This window comes from Diorhabda carinulata, chromosome 12 (assembly GCF_026250575.1).
Source record: "Diorhabda carinulata isolate Delta chromosome 12, icDioCari1.1, whole genome shotgun sequence".
In the NCBI taxonomy this organism is placed as follows: Eukaryota; Metazoa; Arthropoda; class Insecta; order Coleoptera; family Chrysomelidae; genus Diorhabda; species Diorhabda carinulata.
Window position 1 is genome coordinate 8,773,142 of NC_079471.1, and position 20,142 is coordinate 8,793,283.

Here is a 20,142-nt window from a genome sequence, read left to right on the forward strand (position 1 = left end):
AGAAGTTAGTTCAATAATTTTAGATATACATATAGTAGTTCGATAATTACAATATGAACGAAATGAAGGAAGAAGAGCGTGTTAATCTCATTTAAAATGTATTATTAAATATGTATAGACTCTTTCGAATTTTACGAAATAAATCTAATTTCAAAAAGAATTTTAGCAACTTAATATATTCAAAGCATTCAAAAATATGTAGAGTGCGGATTAATATAGAAAGAACATTAAAACATCAGAACTACAGGCAATATTCTTCGGAGAATGAGGAACCAGATGATTATCCCTTATTGGAAACCGAAATATTGGATACACCAGAACGAACAAAATATCTCTTATTTAAAAATAGTGATGATACTTTAGTAAATCAGTTGAATAATTGTTTATGTATAGAAGATGTATGGAATTTATTTGAAAAATATAAAAATGAAATGTCTGAGAGACACTTAACTCAAACCATATTAGTTTTAAGAGACTTGCAAGTTGAATACAGTACGATTAATTGCTTTATTGACAATGCATCATTGTTTTTCTTTAATAAATTGAAAGACTCTCCTGCTTTTACAGATTTACTGAATAAAATTATTAATAAATTACCAAATTTTAATATTGAACTTCTAAGCTATACATTTTCTTACTTACATAAAATAGGATTACATATAGAGGACTATCCAATGTGTATTATAGCTGAAAATTTACGGAGAAATTTATTACAAGATTTTGATATTGGAACTTGCAGTAGGTGGATAAAAGTTATTTTTCATGAAGGTGGAATAAGACCATATTTTTTGACTTTGCCGTTTATACCAAATGTTTTGAAGTTATTAGGTGAGATTTATTTAACTTATGATCTTCTTAATTTACTTTATATGAAACTTCTTTTAAAATTTTTGAAGTTAAGCTATTTATATTAGTTATGTAGTGGGAATACCAAATGTTAATTTTTTCAATTATAGTTTTATATGTTGAAAGTTAAAGCCAAAAAACATTATGATAGAGCAACAACATATATTTAAGCATGCATTTTGAGAATATTCGCCATACTTAATATTAGAAAAGCACTTTTCGTTTAATGTCTTGTCTTATGTAACATCAAAAGTTCAACTTAGTACAGTGATATTGTGGGGTATAATTATATGCAAGGACTTGTGCAGTTGTTACTTCTACATCATCTTGTTAAAGGCATCTCACCTATTTGGTTATGGATTCCCTACAGTAATTGTTGTGATTTTGATTATTTGTTTATCCATTGTTTTAAAGGTAATTTGATAGATTTCCTGTGAAATGCTATTTCATTTCATCTTGGCGAATCTATCAGGTATAATGGTTTGTCAGTTATCATCACAAGTATTTTGTAACTAAGTCATAAATCATTTATATTTAATTTAATTATACATCAGTATTTCATTACTATAATGGAACAATAATAATTTTAGATGAATGTGATTCCATTGAAGATTTTGAAAGTATAACTACTTGCCTAATGAAATTAGAGAGTATGGTAACCAAAAGTGTTATTGAAAAATATATAGATAAAGTGGAACACTTTTTAGAAAATAAAAAATTAACAGGAGATAAAAAAAATGCAGTTCTAAAGATAATAACATTTCTAAGTAATCCGTCTTGGAGGGATCAACATGTTCCTTTGATGTCTAAATGTATTTTATTGTTAAAGAATGAATTTAGCCAATTTGATGCATCTCGCCTCCTACACCTTTATGAAGTGAGTATGTTCATATATTTGTAATATATTTTTGTTACAATATTTTTATTGCAATGGAGGCTAACATTTGTGTTAACCAGTGGGCTCATTGTTGAGTAAGGTTTTCTATAATACCTCTCAATGATGGCTATTATATGCATGGTAACAAATACTTTGAAATAATATTATAAAATATAAAGCTTGCCACAGTTATGTGTAGTCTTGTCCAGAAAAGGATATACATTTTTGAAAGATAACACTATCTCAAAGGACCGACATAACTTAATGCCATAATGAATCTAACATATCTCAATATATTGATACAATAATTATAAACAAATCCACATAATCCATCTATAAAAACTGATATTTGGTATTTATTTTTAGCACACATTTTTTATATGATAGACCAGATTAGTTTTCATTAGCTTTTATTTCTCATTTATCAATATAACAAATGAAAAAAGTGGCCTACAAAAATAAAAACCTTTTGCAATAAATGAAAAAGCTTTGAAAAATCAGGTCTGTTAAGTTAGCGGGCTAACCTATAAAAAAATAAAACCCTGTCAAGCTCAAAAACTGCCGTTTTTGTGACGTTTTTTGCAATGAAATTCTCAGAATAATGATTTGATGAATGATGATTTCAGTTTGAATATCCGTACAAAGGGAAGCAATATTCCAAAGAGTGGCCTGGAATATTAGTCCCGTTTAAACAATAAGTGTAACAAAGCACGTAGATAGTTGCCTCTTAATTTGCAGTTCACGAAAATATCATTGTCGACCTCAGGGCTCGTTGGCATCTGGGGTAAAACGGGGAAAGGTTATTTCTTGGCATTAAATCATTCCAGATTTCATACATAGAAATAGTTTTTTCCTGTTTTGCCCCCAATACCGACGACGTGCTCCAGTGTCGGCAATTATATTTTCTTGAACGTTAAACCAAGTGGCAATTATCTATGTAGTTACTTTTAGTTATTGTAAAAAGGAGAGCCATTTTCTAAGGGGTGGCTCGTTATCTTGATACACAAGTTATCGAGCCACCCCATTATTTTAAAAAATAATTAACGGCAAATTCTAGAAATTTCACGGCATAAAAATGGCAGTTTTTGAGCTTGTCAGAATTTATTTTTTTATAATTTGTCCCGTTAACTTGAAAGACTTAAAAAAATCAGTTTACGAAATCTGATTGTACTGTTTTGTTTATTGCAATTAGTTTTTAGCTAATAACTGTATAAATGTATAAATTTTATCAACCGCCATTTAATCATGTATTGATGCATTTATTTCAATAATAATTTTTAGATATTTTTCAAAATTCAAGAACCGGGGGATTTACTAAATGATATCCAAAGAAGTGCCGCAAAATACTGGCAGCAATATGAAGAAAGCGGTAACCTGGACACGAATACAGCTTTAAAATTATTTTCAGCATTAATTTATTTTAATTCTCCTTTGCAAAGGATACAACTTCGAAAGGATATAAATAAACTTATCAAGGATAAAATGGGAATAGCAAATTTAATTCTGTTGCGGAAAATATTTTCTTACATTAAAATTTCTGATTATCAATTATGCCATAAGTATTGGCAGTTGTGGGGAAATATAATACAGGAAGATAATAGTATTCATTTATTAATTAAAGCATGTCACAATTACATGCAGTTTAATACCGATATTGATAACTATAGAAATAAAACATTCGAAAAACAAGCTGTTCAACAAATTATCGACATTGTTCAAAATGATAGAATTATTTTCCCCTCAGATTTGACTGTTCTATTAATGTTTGTTACATTATATGCTAAAGATAAATCACTCATACAGATTTTCTTGGAAAAATTTAAGAGCAATCCATATCAGTTGAAGGGGCTAGACTGTCTTATGCTGTCACGGATATTTATAAATGAGAATAATTGTTCACAAGAACAATATTCCGAAATTAAATGCGTTTTGAACGAAGCTTCCCAATATCTGTTGTCATTAAATCACAAAAGATTTGAAACAAATGCATTATTAATAAAAGCAGCGATTTTGAGAAATGAGTATAATAATTATGAAATTGATAATCTCATTATGGCATTTAAAGAAATGGATTATATGTCTTCAAAGTTCTTAGAAACCATTAGTTACATTTTCTTAAGTACAAACACACTTGTCCCAGAAGTTTTTAATAAAATGACTGAATATGTTGTGAATAAACGTGGTAATATTGTTGGATTCAATGCTGAGAAGTTGTTATTTTTATGTTTTTATTTAGCATACTTTCCCATAAATGCTGATAAATTCTTTCTCACCATAACTGATATCATTATAAGGTAAGGGTAATCATTTTATTTCATACTATTTCTCTTGATTCAAATTAACAAAGTAGCAACAAGAATGGCCATTTTCTTTCTGCAAATTTGGCTTCTCTATTATATTGTTTCTTGTACTGTTCCAATTACAAGGTCTTTGTGACTATCTGGTTTGAAACATACCAGGGAGCGTCGATAATTGCTCACAGAATCTTAGATTCTGCCTTTTGTATAAAGGCTATACTCGAATTGCTGGCACAGTCCCACAGTTGTATGCCAAATTCCAGATTGGAACGATGACAGTCTTGTAAAATAAGATCTTATTTTCTAACGACATTTTTGATTTTATGCCTAGCAATCAATACAATTCTCTCATTTTAAGGTCTATTTGCGTTTATTTTAAGTTTGTTCAATTTGGTATCTAGGTGCATTTCTAGATATTTTTATCAAGATTATTGAGAAACGTTGTTAATGTATATTAAAAGACACCCCAGATTCATGGGTTTAAATTGTAACGTTTTGCCTTATATTTTTGTTCAAAAGAGTCTATCTGTTTTCTATATGATTTCGGTTGAAAAATGGAGTCGGAAGACTCCATTTGATTTTAAATAGAAAGCTGTCATGCTTAACTCTATGAAATGCTAACTTATGTCTAAACATACTTCTGAACAATACTAAATTTATTTTATGCGCAATTCGATGGCACTGTTGAGTTGTTGAGTGTTTTTGCTGAAAACCAAATTGATGGTGTGGAACTATATTCAGTTGGGATTAATTCGTTGCAATAAAAATTTCTCAAAAAGTATCGAAATGGTAGGTAATAAGCTTATTGGTCTCTATGAAGATGAATTGGTTAGATCATTTCCTGGTTTTGGGATAAGTATTATTTCAGATTTTTTAAATATTTTTGGCCAGTACTGCAGTCTTGAGATCGCGTTAAATATACAAGTCAGCATCACGATCCCTTTTTTGGGGCAATTCCTTCAACATTTTCAGTGTTATTATATTTTTTGATGATTTCAGAAGAGAAATTGTTACTTTCAATTTCTTTGGACTTCTAAGTCTTATGTTTGTCGTGTATGTATCTTGATTTCTATTTAGTTCGTTTTGGATAGTCTGATCTTAAAAATCATTGAGAAGGAGGAAATTTCTGCTAGGTGTCGTGAAAATAGCTTTACTTTTCCTTCTTAAATCATTCTAAATGCCAGATTTCGTCATTTTTTAAGTCTTAAGATTTGGTCATTGGTCATAATTTCATTGAAATTATTAACAACTTGTTTCAGTGCAGGAAATATTTATTTTTGTACTTTGTACCTATATATAATTTTCTTTTATGGTGTCTCAAGTCACCTCCACAGGGGCGGCGACTTGAGACACAGCCTAAATTGTGTTGAAACTCAAGTATGCTAATCGTGTTTCAGACTTGAGACATCAAAAATCATTTTTAAAATATATATGCGATCATTTTGAAAAAGTAGTAGATAAACATAAAATATTCTTTGATAACCTATCTGCAGATAAATATAGAAACTGAATAAAAAAACTTTCCAAAGAACAGAAAAAAATCTAATGACTAAAATTCTACTGAAAGAGTATATCTACCGCGATGAAGAGATACAGGAACGAACTTTGACAATAATTGTGTTTCTTCAACATCTGTAATGTCTTCAACCTTAGAAATGGCGTATAAAGCTGCATGTGAATACAAAATTTTTTTTGTACTTATTTTTCCTATAAACTTAAAAATGTTTGACATTTGTGGAGGTCTTTAGTTCTTCTGGATTTACCTCACCACCATCCCTGTCATAAGAATAGTTAAATTCGAGATCCCATTATGTCACGAATCATCGGAATCTCTGTAGGTCCGGACTCTTTTAAGAGTTTTTTTTTCTTTAGAAGTTGATGGGGCTCGGTATACATTCTGATTTTGATCGGTTAATTCTTCTTTAATGTTTTTTTGGATTGTATTGCTAATATTAACATTTTCAATGCTTTTTCCTGGTTCTACTTGAATTCTTCTTACATTGATAAAGCTTTCTTTAGAATAAAAAAAGCTTAGAAATGTTTTGAAAGCATTATCTACTGTAATATTGTTCTTTGAGTTTTCAGCTTCGAGGCGCTCTTCTAAAATTGGGTGGCAACTTTTCTTGCACCTTTTGTCTGTTTATTGGGTAAATTCCAGATGCGCGGAAACCCGATATTGGTTTGTTTAATGTTCTATAATTCTCGTCCAGTTTTTTCAAACATTATTTCAATAATCTGGGGAATCTATTTTTTGGCACTACACCCCTACTTTTATCTTTCAATTCAAAAGCGTATCTCTCCAAACTCCTTTTAAAGACCTAAAATAAGCCACATCTAATGGTTGACATATGTGTGTGCTATCTTCTTTGCATAATTCTATAACGATATGTAATATGGCTGGCGAAATTATCGCTTATAAGCGCCTTTGGAGAATCTTTGGGCAATTTTTTGAACTATGGTAAGGTAATAGCTCTAAACCATTTCTCGAAAATAGCTTCATTAAACCAGGAAGATTCAGACTTATTATATGTAGCCCTTACTGGTCCATTTTGAGTCCTACTATCGATTTCCGGCCTTCTAACTATCTATTATCCTTATTTGCACGCTTGGAACCTCTTCTGATGAAAACCTTGCTCCTTCCCGATCATCCGAAGTATTTGTTTAATCGTCGTTCAAGCTTTACTTGTCAAAATACTTGTTTATAACCTCCTGCCCCAACTCTCTTAATATTTCAACACCATCGGTTAGAAAGCATTTCGTGGTGTCATGTATGTATGTATGGGGTCTCATAGTCACTGCTACCCAAAGCATCTATTGTGTCCCGCTTTTTTGCTGCAATACTGGAGAACCCAGTGTTTACAGCTGATCCATCAATCCCACTCAGTTGTAAACACTTGGCTGTCCAGTATCGCAGCAAGAAAGGGGGACACAATAGATCCTTTGGGCGCCTTCTAATAAAGCTTCTCATAAATTCTCTGCCTGGTAGGTTATTTTTCAATTTGACCACATTTCTACGAAAACTGTCAAGATATACCTTAATTAAGTACCCACATTACTGATGTTGAGGGAAATCCCCATTCTCTGCTTAGCTGGATATTTTCCACTAATTTAGCCTCTTCAGCTGGGGTCATAACAGTTTGTCCACCTGGCTTCAACGAATAACGATGTTTCACCCTAAGGTCTATAGTGTCCTTGGGTATTCCGTATTTTTCTTGTGGTTCTCTTAATGAAACTCCTTCCTTTTTACCAATATTATATCTCATTATTCGCCGTTATTTAAACAGATACACTTAATTGTAGTCCTAGTTGGAAAAAAAATCATTATTATACCATGTTAACTTGATACAACTGAATTATACGTAAACGTAAATAGACGAGTAAAATGTACCTGCCTGTAAGGGAGTTTGGCTTAAACAGGGTACCAGACGTGAACTGAGCCTTTTTTGTACCCCATTTGTCTATTAGAATTTCGGTAGTCTTTTATCTGACGAAAATAATCTTGTTGTCATCGAACGATCCTTGACGATTCGGTTATTGCCATTCGTTTATTCAGTTTTTTGTGTTTAAAACATTTTTTAAACATTCGAATACTCGTATATTTAAAATAACCTGCTGTGTTTGTATACTTAAATCTTTATTATTAAATTCATACCTGCCTTTATTCTCACTACACTGTGCAATTTCATTTTCTTCATTCGCCCATGAGGTAAAGAACGCCATATTTCTATTTATTTAAAGAAATTTATGAATTAAATAAATCTCACTAAGCCACGCCTCTGCTTATCGCATACTGTCTGGCAGGAATATTTCGAGGAAATTGTGTACAAATACCTTCCGACTGCTTCGACCAATAGAAATGCATTTATGTTTACGATTCAATGATTTCATTGGTAAACAGTGGAGATGATGAGTCCATGTGGACTGACAGTTTGTTAGATGTTTACCGAATTTTATATGGGGAGTAAACATTATTTTTCATTTCTTAATTTGGTATGAGTACCGTGCGTATTTATGAAATATTGATTGATCCTCGTTTAACTGTTTTCTGCAATTGATATTTAAATAGCCTCAGTTGAAAGACGAACCAATGTTAGAAGTTCTAATAATAGCTGCTGACCCGTTACCTTTGGGGAACAAAAGTTATTGTTGAAAATGACTTCAAATACAGAGTGAGAATAAAATTTATCAAAAACCAATAGAAAAAATGGGTCGAATTAAAATTCAAGATAATCGATATAGTGTTTCATTAGAAAAAACATAACTTTGAGGTGCTGTAACCTTGTGATTTCAAAACTTGAAGCTTTTCACATTTTTCTAAAACTTCTTTTTTAGGGATCAGGAGAGACTGAGCGGATTAGCGTTTCTGCAAAGCGCCCTTTCTCTAAGTTTTTTCAACAAGTTGCCAAGTTTTCTAGTGAAACAAATCTTCAACGTTGAATTTATGGATAGATTAGACAATGAATTGGCCAACTGTTATTCAAAAGTAAATTGAATTTATAATTGTTTATGTTGTATACCATCAGTTAATACAATATTAATTTGTTCTTTTTGTTTTAGGATAAATACCCACAAAGAGTGAGGCAAACCTTAATGTATCTTAACAGAGCTGTTTGTTTAGAATATCCTCAGTTTGGTGTTCCATGGTTTCATGAAAAATACATTAAGGAAACACAGAAAATATGTAAGTAGGTATGTAAACCTTTTGAGGTTTCAGTATTGGTTCTATAATGGAAAATTTGTTACACAATATTTCAGATGAAATTGTTTGGGTTTTGAAAATGTCATATTACAAACAAAACACTATATGATGACGAATTTTCTTTTATTATTCATCAGTTTTCTCGCGATTTTAACTTTCATTGAGTATTTTTCAAAATTTGCAGAAAATATAATTCAATTACAGCTATGAATTTTTGTCAAACACACATTTTAGATATAAACCATGATCAAGTCACCAGTCTAACCGTTAGAGATCAACATAAATCATATTTTTATATTCTCTTAAGAATATAAGACATCTTCAGAACGACAGACATTAAATTTTGAGCTTATTCCTTTAATATTTCTTCGGGCTAACCAATTATGGTTGACCATATTCTTTGTATTAAAACATTAAAACTACTTTGTGAAAAACTATTAATTATGCAGAAAAATAATTAATTAAACTTGATTTCAATAATTCGACTACCACACTTGACGAGTGCCGAAATATTAAGAACCTCGTATCTGTTTACAAACCGCTTTAAATATCAGAATCCTATTGTACACAAAATCTATAATTATATTTATGGTTAGAGTCACATCAATATAAAATAAAAATTATTAAGTGTCTAAGGGACACTTGGAATCGCTTAACTATGACGTTGGTTCCCATTAGGAGCGGTCAATGTACAATAAATCTTAGCGAATACAATAATAAATAGAAGTTAGGTTTATGATTCTTCAGTCACATTAATACAAGACAAAAATTAAGTAAACGAAAACGATACGTTAATGGACGGTAAAATAAGGGACACTTTAACGGATCCTAATGGGTCCCAACACAAGAGGTTGTATCTCTGTTTCTGTTCAGTTCAATCGCAAACAGGAGATCATCATCATGTCCGATAATTAAGCAGCCATTAGAGCTCTAAACTCCAATAACATAAAATCCAAACTCTACAATGGATTCCGGGACATACCGGAGCGAAGGGAAATGAAATAGCTGATAATAGCCCTTCATGGAACCTGAACCCTCCTGGGGTATCAGCTACAGAACAATGGAAAAAGCACTGGAAAAGAAGTAGATAGGAGCAAAAGCAATTATTGGGACAACCTACTAGGGTTGAGACAGGCAAATACTCTTCTGGGAAACTATAACCAGAGTAGATCTACTGAATGTAACAACCTAAGTAAGAACAATCCACGAATTTTGTTGCACAGAGCACAAAACCTCTATCCACATTCTCTTGAAGTGTGAATTACTAAGGAACTCCAGAGCACTACACCTGGGAGCAATTGAAATACACGATGAAGATCTCTGGCAATTGAAGCCATCCCACATTCTAGACTTTTTAAAAGAAATGGAATTGATGGGAGGTATCAGCTATAAACATTGGGTTCTCCAGTATCGCAGCAAGAAAGGGTGACATAATAGATCCTTTGGGAAGTGGTAGAGAAGTTGTAACCTGGTTAACTTTGGACGTTTACCAAGGCTGCTTTGAATCGTGGAAGCAACATTGGAATCGTTGTGTAGAGTTAACTTTAGACTACTTCTTTCAACTTTATTTAATTGTTCAAATTGACTGAAATATTTTTTAAGGTTACATTGATTTTGTTGGAAGTGGAGTGTATTCTTACTTATTCTATAGCAAACTTGGGAAAGTTTTATTGTACATATTTTTCAATCAGATTCGATTTAGAATTTTTTCTTCAATAAAACTAATCAGTGCTATAATATTGTACCTACTTGATGAGGCTTTTGTCTAATCTTTTATGATTTAAATCACTTTTCGCTTAATTTTAATTGGGGAGTTTTCATCTGATAATTCGACACCCTACAATATCAATGGAATATTCAAGTTTTAGATTCAATTGACGCCGAATTTAATATAGTTAAATCAATAAAAGAGTATTTGGTGGAAATAGCTGGTAATGATGTACTGGAAAATGTAATCACTCCATATGGGTATCACATTGATTTTATTATAAATTTGAATAAGGAAGATAAAATAGTACCTCCCCATTCAAAATCCATAAGCAAGAGGTATGTATTTATGAAAATGATTCGAATAGTTGAATTTAAACAAATAAAATTTTTTAAATGAATGAAAAGAAAGTACTAACGTCCAATGTTAAGATATTGAAATGAACAGTGCTTATAGCAATTCGGTATTCTCCAATTTTTGTGACTTTATTTTCACTTCATAATTTTTTTTAACAAATTTCTTAATTTCTGGTCTGTTTCAATAACTAAGTTGTTTTTTACAGGGAAGCTTTTTGACATTTTGACTTTGACATAGTATTATTCGACGTTAAAGACATTGATATAAACAGAAGAGATTTTTTATATACACCTTCGAATTTATAAAACAGAATAGGGTACTTGCATTTTTTTAAAAATATTTATTCTTGATATGAAATAATGCCAGAAAGTGAAATATTTAATTAAAAGTGAAAAAATAAATATCTAAACATATTTAGTTCAAAATTGCTAAAATTTCAAATTTTTAACTACATAAGAAAACGATTCTCATTGGTTTTCAGTTGTGACGTCATAGGTTTAATAAAAACATTGAGCAGTTGTCTCCTTGATGATCACGAGGTTATCGTTGCCGGTAACGTAGCGTGTGCTGTTATAATACAGTTTTTATTTATTAGTGACGTATGAATAAAACATTTTTCTATATATAAGAATAAAGGGATAAACCTTTTATAGATTAAGTTCTTACATTGTTACATAATCACGCTAAAAATTAAAAGCATAATAAACTTAATCACTATGAATTATTAAAATAAGTTAAATTTGAATCTTACTTTATATTAAAATGTTCCTGGCAATAAAAATAATTACATCTCCCAGGATTGTCAAAACGTCCAACACTTTCAAACCTTTTTTGTTGTAGTATATTCGAATTTCTTGGTATCATAAAAAAAACTTTATCGGGTGTTTTAGTCGTGGTATTTTCACATCCTGGTACAAAACACAATTCATGTACCATTTATCAGATTATTCAAAGTTTAATAATGATTATTTTAGAACAACCGAGAGAATAACTGTCGTATTTACTTTTAATCATATGTTCAGTGTTTATTTTATACCTTACTGAAATGTGTAAACTACCTACAAAATTTTTGAATTTTCAATAACTATTTTTTCTATAAATATTGATTATAGAATTAAATAAAAAAATTATAATAAAAGTTGAATATAAACTATCCAAAACCATCCAATCCCCATATTATATTTTTTGTTCAAATTTCTTAAGTTTATTTTTGTGGTATATTGTTACGTTTAAGTATAAAGACCAAAGCGTCAATTTGAATATTGAATTTTGAAATCGATGAATTTTATGTTTTTACAAGAAACTACATTTAAAACCGTCGAATCTTGATTCTTAAGTAATTATTTCCCAGACGATGAATACATAAGTATTCGAAAGCTTTGGTGTTTAATTTTGCCACATTCCCAATACGAAAAAGCTCATAATCTAGCTTTTTACACCACCACTACACCAACACTCACAATTACACTGTCTGACTAAAAATATTTTGATAAAGACGTCAATTAGTCTGTCGAGAACATTTAGATGCATAAATGTATCAAAAGGTCTAAGAAAAAAAATTGAAGAAATATATAACTTATTGACGTCTTTATCAAAATATTTTCAGTCATACTGTGTAATTGTGAATGTTGGTGTAGTGGTGGTGTAAAAAGCTAGATTATGAGCTTTTTCGTATTGGGAATGTGGCAAAATTAAACACCAAATTCAGTGTGTCCTTTGCTTAGCTAACCAGAGCTTCCTTTTCCCTTCTTTCGTGTTCTTTTCACCTATCTTCTATTATAAATTTTGAAATGGAATTAAATCGAAAACAAGATAGTTTTCAAAATTTTTTATATTCATAAAAATTGATGACTAAGATTTAAAAATTTAATAATTCTATTTGATAGATGTAATATTTAGAATCAAAACGTGTACAATGTTCATTATAAAAAAGCAATTTATTAAAATAGATTTAAAATCAAGAACATTAAAAATAATACAAAAATGTTTAAGAACTCATTATTTTTCGAGTAATATATCAAATTAACTGAAAAGTTTACAATGTTTCAGGATGGCTCTACTACTTGTTCGTAATTATGCTTTTACCCGGTTTTACATCCATTTGAGAGGCACTTATCAGATGAAAATAAGACATTTGGAAATAATGGGTTACAATGTTTCAATAATGAAATTCGACGAATGGACTAATTTATTATATTCAAGTGAACGAATAGAATATTTGAAGAAGTTAATATGGCCTGACAATTGGGAAACAGTTCAATGTTTATCGAAAAGATGACATACGCGAAGTGGTTGTTTAAAATGACATTTGATAAGTGGAATAATAAAAAAAAAATTTTTCAACATCACTTGTATGGAATAACATATCTCCCAACAAAAATACCCGGCAGAGTATGGAGCCTATCTCATCCATTTGTGCAAATAAGTCTCTGGAATCGTTGGTGATATTCATACTGAATCCACTGTTTTCACTACCACTACACCAACACTCACAATTACACTGCCTGACTCGCGTTTCGATAACCAAGATATCATCTTCAGAGACTGAAGGTAAACAGACTCCGAAGACTTGGTTATCGAAATGCACGTCAGACATTGTAATTGTGAGTGTTGGTGTAGTGGTGGTGTAAACAGTGTGTTCAGTAAAAACTCTTCTATTTTCAGTTTATAGCACTCTTAAAAGCATGGTTTTGATTTTTCATTACAAGTGTATATCTGTATAACTTTGTCACCAATTATTCAGCATCAAGTTATTCATTCAGTATTATATATTTGTCATAGTCTATACAGGTTGGCACATGTCTCAAAGCTTAGATGTAGAATCCATGTGGGTAAATTTAGCCCAGCTTTTTTCGAAATTCAAAAAAATCAAAGTTGTCTTGAATTGTGTTAAGTTTGTGCCACTTGAGATGCGAAACAAATTTTTCTTTTAATATTACAAGTTCTATGATCTGATCAAAAATTCAGAAAAAGTTAGTCCAGCCATTTTCTAATTTCGAAAAAAAAAATAGGTTTCAATTGTGCTAGCTTTGTGCAATTTGTTATACTAGAGAAGAATTAGGAAAATTAATTGGAACACCTTGAAAAAAAATTTTTATCGCAAAAGTGAAGGTTGTGCTAGCATCCTAAGCCACAATTCAGCACAACTTTTATTTTTTTGAATTTCGAAAAAAGCTGAGCTAACTTTACCCACATGTAGAATCATGAAATGCAAATACGATGATTGAACCTCACTATATTCGAAATCATCTTGTTAAATTAGTTTAATGCATTAAAGTTTTTCTGAAAAACAATCACAAAAACAGTTGGTCTGAATCGATTTTCATAATTTTTGGCATGTTCTGTGAGTCTAAGTCACATTTTGAGATGGTTTTGGTGATCATCAATGTTTTGTGTTGCAAAGGGTCTATTGTGTTCCTCTTTTTTGCTGTGATATTGAGAATCCTCAGTTTTCACTTATCTATTAATTTCTCCTTTCTCAGAAATTTCAGATCTAAGCTGCCAGAGATCTTGTTCTATTCCATACGCTCCCAGGTGTAGTGGTTTGGACTTACGTATTGTCCCACACTTCGAGAGAATGTGGATAGAGGTATCATTTTCTGCGTCTTCAGGTATCCATTGAAGTCCATACAGCAGATCTCTCCAGATTATAGCTTCACAGGCGTCTTTGCCTGTCTCAGCCCCTGTAGATTGTCCCAGTTTTACCCCTCTTACTTTCTTTTCCACTGCTTTTTCTATTGTTCTATAGCTGATACCACAAAAGAGTTCAGGTTCTATGAAGGATTTGCTGCCCCTACTGTAGCAAGTGGGTTGCTATTTCGTTTCCCTCTACTTCAGTATTTTCCGGAATCCATTATTCTTCTTGTTTAGCTTATTTAGCTTGTCCAGGCACTCCTATGGATTTTATGACTTTGAGATAGCCAAACAACTCTAATGGTTGTTTGGCTATCGGATAGGATGATGATCTCCTGTGGGTATACCATTTAATGGCATTTCTGTTCATTTCTCGAATGGTGTGTTGGCCCCATTTGGGTGATAAATCTTCAGTCAAGTGTGAAAAATTTTTTTTTCAGAGAGATGTCTAGTACAGAAAACTATTCAACGTACTGAAAATATTCAGGGTGTACCATGTAATTAAATAATTGTTTGTATTTAGCGAATGTGACCCTAAATTAATTAGATTCATCGGAATTTAACTTCTACTATTCACTTTCGCAAAAAATGGAAAATCTCAAGAATGGCAAAACCTATGTTTTTTCAAATCCAAAAATGTGATCAAATATAAGGCGTGCCATTTACAGAATCGTATGTTTGATTTGTTCAACTACTTTTGGGAAATTCTTTATGTCTGCAAATAATTTGAAATGGTAGCTGTAACGATGTTGACATATCCACAAGAAAAAAATACCCCCTGTAATATAAATAAAAAAATTAATTAGAAATTTATTATTTTATATATAAATCTTGCGATTCATTACACGAGAGAAATGAATAGGTACTAAAAATATGAAATGTACAAAGTAAAAACAATGGATTCCGAGCAATAAGAATCATACTTGATTAAACTAAATTGGGCGTAATGTCAGTGTTATTAGATAAACTGGGCTGATACTACATACAATCAATTGCTTCTTAATTTATCATTTAATCCTTATTATGGTTTTAAAGAACACATACATTGGAGGATATAAAGTAAACAGGTTCATTGGCTTTATGTAGAGGATGTCCCAAAGAAATTTATATTGTGTATATTTTGATCTACACTAACTACTTATTATAAATGGTAACATAAGCCATTGTCTTCTGAATTTTCAATATTTATTTCTTTATCAGCAAACAGAACATATTCAAAAGTTAATTGGACTATGTCGGGGTGAGATCTTCTTCAATCACTTTTTGTAGGTTTTTTGGCAAACATGTAAAAAGTGTAAGGCATGTACAAGTTGTTGTGTTCTGGTTGTAGTTGCTTGGTAAAACTAACTTTGAAATCTTCGTTAGATTTAACATATGCCACTTTCACTTTGTTGTAACCTCGATAAGTAAAATTTCTGAAGAAAACCTCAGTCGAGGATGACGAAGAGAACACAATAATAAAAATTTAATTAAGTACATAAAACATATTTATTAAAGAAATACAATTGGAGTCACTATGAGGCGAAAGCAACCAAGAAATATGAGTTTTTTTAAGTAAAAAGCAAGCACAAGAGACTAAACCCTTTACACTCAAAAGTAATTCGAGTGGTGCCTGCTGTGTAGATATTGATCTTGAACTTTTGTAGGTTATAGTGCTCTGGAAAGACATGCCTTTGGAGCTGTTTCCACAGTGTTCATGAGCCACGTCTGAGACAACTCGTGGTAGTTTAGGTAAAACAGAGTCAAGTCGGTGACCTATCTTCTATACCCTGAGCTGTCTAAGTTTCTGGTCAATTCTGTATCGCCTATAAGTGGAATTACTCTCTGTATTGAGCCAAAGATGGATGTAGAGGATTAGAAGCTGTTGCGGGATATACAGTTGTTTGGTCCTAGAAAGGCCTCCAAGTTTTTGTGGAGCTGCATCGATTAAATCGGCTACGTGACTATGCCAGGATATATTGCTTCGAACCTTAATACCAAAAAAGCGAATTCGCGGTGTGATGGAATATTTAATGTCCAGACAGGACCAAATTTTGAGCTACAATGGCCGCCTTCTTTGTAAAAACAGCAGGCTGAGTCTTTGCTGCATTAAATTCAATCAGTTTGCTTCTACCTTACTTCATAATGTTTTCAAAATCGGTATTGATCTTTTGCTGTGTACGGATTGAGGTGTAAGTTTAATTTATTGGGGCGTTTAATTTGACATCAGTGTGCTATCGTCGAAGAAGCTATATATTGGGTTTGCAGCTTTGTCGAGTAAATTGTTGATGTACAGGCGAAAGAGTAGGTGAAATAATGCATCCCTGATGAACAACAGAACTTCCTAAAGTGTGTCCATCAATAGCGACCTAGATGGATCGATCTTAGGCATGCCGAACACTGTCAAAAGCCTTCTTTTTCTATAGCTTCAGTACATACATTGATGACATAGGCCAGGAGGTCCTCGGTTGATCTATGTTTACGTATTGATGGTATCTGATAATGTTAGCAGACTCAAGATTTGCTGGTTAACGACTTTCTTCATGAACTCAAGCAGTGTGAAAGGTAGAGAGACGTAGTTATGTTAATTTTTCCTGAAACGTACTACAAGATTTATCTTGATGTAAGTTCTATGTTGATGTAGTTGTTGTTGTTGAATCGTAGAGTTCTCTAAACTACCTCTCCCATTTTTCCCATATTTTCTTTTGTCTCCCGTAGAGATCATTCTCCATATCACTGCATTTTCCAAATATTTTCGTAGACCCTATTTCTTACGATTTTCTCTTCTCTTCATTCAGCATCTTAATTTCTTTTCTGAACAAAAGTTCAGTATTTGATCTTCCCCCGTTCTTTATGGTTTTTTTTCCAAACGCTTCCTTTGCTACTTCCAGTATGGTCGCTCTTAACTTTGCCCATGCCGTTTCGACGTCGATTTTTGATACCGGGTATAACTTCATGACCAATTCTCGCATTGAAATTGTTTGTAATATGTGGTAGAAAAAGTCTATATATACTTGTGGTTTGCTCTTATTATATGTGTTGGTTTTGACCTTTGTAGTTCGATTGTCACCTGTAATAGTCTGTCGTTAATGTATTCCACATTGTTGATGTGGGCTTCAAATTTCTCTTGTAACAGTAGGCCTACTCCTGATGCTGCTCTCTCATTTTTATCCTTGCCGCTATATATCAGTAGTACTCCCCATATTTGCTGTTTCCTTTGCCCTTCTTTTAGGTCTCCGATAGGGCACACATATCTAACTTATGTCTTTTCATCTCAAGAATAATTTCTTGACCCTTGTTATTAAATGATGTTACGAGTACATTCAAACATCCCACTCTGAGTAAAATCGGCTTCCGTTTGCGTTTAGTCCTTGTTTCCGCTAGGTAGTTATCATTGGATCCGGTCAATTCCGAGGCTACGTCATTGGTTCTAGGTGCACTTTAATTTAAGTAGGTCACTGGCCTTACTTGGAACCCTCCTCTTTTATCCGGGCTTGAGACCGGCTATAAAAGCACTCCGTCCACCCAACGCAATCATAGGCAGAGTTTATCTTCGTTCTAATGGTCTCTGTTGAATTCGTTCATCTCGTACTTTTGATGGTGATTTACGCAATAATTGTGCGGTACTCACACATAAGCAATGTTTTGTTGGATTTCTTCGCCTGATCTTCGTGCTCTAATATCTTGCATGACTTTAGATTTGATTGTTCGGCAACTCACATTGGTCTCTTTGCATCTTGCTGACATTGCTGACTGTACATAGAACATATAAATAAATGAAGTTAAAATACTTATTGGTGAAACTTAATGTGACTTAATATTGTATTCGTTTGCTTATTATTTGACTTATCGTTTACAATGATAAAACACGTATAATTTATTAAACATGTACACGTTTCTGTTTTCATTTAAAACTATTTGTAAAAAATGTTAAGTACAATATGTACAGGTACGGTAATGGCCGTTGTTGGCGGGAGATCACAACACGTGTTTATTAACATGAGAAGCCATTTCGGAGGAGTATAGTAGCTAACATTATGACACGAGATATTTAAATATAAGATTTCTTCTTTAAATTCTATTATTTTTCTTAAATACCGAGCGTTAATTTTACAGCCAATCCGATGCCCTATAATAACCTCACTAGTTTCATTACACAGAAACATACATGTCGACGTAATTTATAATTTATCGTGGTTTACTTGGTTTATTTATTAAAACTCGAGAGAAAGTTTATCTACCTTGCCATTTTTCAAAAACAATATACGACAATACGACACTTGAATGTATAATGTACTTTATGAATATTCTCTTTTACAATGGGATCGACCTACTATAACACTGTCTGAGTTGTTACAAACAAGAAATAAATTTTTCGTGACATTGAAAATGATGTTTTTTTTTAAGTATTTTGTTATATTAATGCAAGTATTTGTATGCGCACCTTTCGCTGAAAGAATAACAAAAAAACTGTTATTTATATACTTTTCATGAATGTTATTATTTATCCAGGCAAAATATTCCAAATATTTTTAATTTACACGTAAATTGATTTGAAACCGTCAGTTAATAACGCCGAGTAAAATGTAGTATTAAGAAATAATTTTCACAAGTCCCTAGGGCATTTGTCGGCGCCTCGTCGGGATAAAATGTTGAAATGTGTTGAAAGAAAACGAGTAAAAAATACTCAAACATAAAGCATTTTTTTCTTATATGAAATACTACAGATAAATAACCCAACCATAAATATAATAATAAAAATACGGCTCAACACTTTCATATACAGGGTGTTTCTAAAGTCATGTGACAAAATTCAGGAGTTGATTGCTCGTATGAAATTATAATTCCTATAACAAAATTTCCTCGGCCCACCCCTTTCCGAGATATCACCTCTAAAAATTGTTCATTAAAATGGGATTTTTATTTTTTTTTCTAAAATTTCAGTACTAGACACTTGAAGCAACCCTTACTTATAAGCATTTATTATTAAGCGTATTACATTTTACATTTTTACTGTTTTCCACTAAATTTAATAAAAAAATTATAAATTACTGCCTTTTTTTCTCTGTAGCTATTGGTTTTGGGAAAAAATTTAACAATAAATAATATTTTGTAATGAAAGAAGTTATAATTTTATTTCATAAAACTTCATCCTGAAAAAAAGTTTTGATATGAAATAAAGTAAGGACTGCCAATTCAACTTTGTATAATGTAACAGGAATACAGTAGAAACTCGATTATCCGGCCCTCGGTTATACGGTTTCGCGTTTATCCGGCTCTCAGTTAACGGATTCGCGTTTATCCGGCCGTCGGGTATAGGGATTCGCGTTTATCCGGCCCTCGGGTATAGGGATTCGCGATTATCCGGCCCTCAGTTACACGGATTCGCGATTATTCGGACTATCAACTGCGACCAATTAAATAATAAAATAATATTGAGCCAGTTACAAAATGTTTAACCTATGTACTGAAAGTCGAATTTATGCAAGCACGAACGAAAGTTTAAAGTACAATTTTTGCCTCCTAATGTAACGTCCTTGCTACAACCAATGGATAAAAGTATTATTGAAATATTGAAACAACTTTATATAAAACAAATTTAAGCAGATTGTTATCTGTTTATGAAGATGATGTAGAAGTCGTTTTAACACATTTTAAGGGAACGAATGTGAAGAAGTAGAAGAACATGTTTGTGGATGCGTGGAATTTGATTGAAAGGAAAACATTAAACAAGGCTTCGAACAGA

The 20,142-nt window shown here is 31.9% G+C and overlaps 1 protein-coding gene across 3 annotated transcripts; it reads left to right on the forward strand.

Annotated features, from left to right (window-relative positions):
- The first annotated feature begins 58 nt into the window (after nucleotides 1-58).
- LOC130900125 (FAST kinase domain-containing protein 1, mitochondrial) lies at nucleotides 59-19,453 on the forward strand. Of its 3 annotated transcripts, none has more exons than XM_057810505.1 (7): nucleotides 59-828; nucleotides 1,437-1,723; nucleotides 3,005-4,017; nucleotides 8,353-8,503; nucleotides 8,578-8,701; nucleotides 10,582-10,765; nucleotides 12,834-19,453. In XM_057810505.1, the coding sequence occupies exons 1-7, from the start codon at nucleotides 111-113 to the stop codon at nucleotides 13,060-13,062; spliced, it is 2,706 nt and encodes a 901-aa protein (XP_057666488.1). In that variant the 5' UTR covers nucleotides 59-110; the 3' UTR covers nucleotides 13,063-19,453. The 3 variants fall into 3 exon arrangements, with proteins under 3 accessions (XP_057666488.1, XP_057666489.1, XP_057666490.1); XM_057810506.1 differs by having other exon boundaries at nucleotides 10,588-10,765; XM_057810507.1 differs by lacking the exon at nucleotides 12,834-19,453 and having other exon boundaries at nucleotides 8,578-8,709; nucleotides 10,582-10,697.
- Nucleotides 19,454-20,142: the final 689 nt, after the last annotated feature.

Bases quoted from the DNA above. Each gene is read 5' to 3' on its own strand.
- LOC130900125 (XM_057810505.1), top strand. From the start codon at position 111: ATGTATAGACTCTTTCGAATTTTACGAAATAAATCTAATTTCAAAAAG. The intron at 829-1,436 runs GTGAGATTTATT...TAATAATTTTAG, and splicing joins AAATGTTTTGAAGTTATTAG to ATGAATGTGATTCCATTGAA. The intron at 4,018-8,352 runs GTAAGGGTAATC...CTTCTTTTTTAG, and splicing joins ATAACTGATATCATTATAAG to GGATCAGGAGAGACTGAGCG.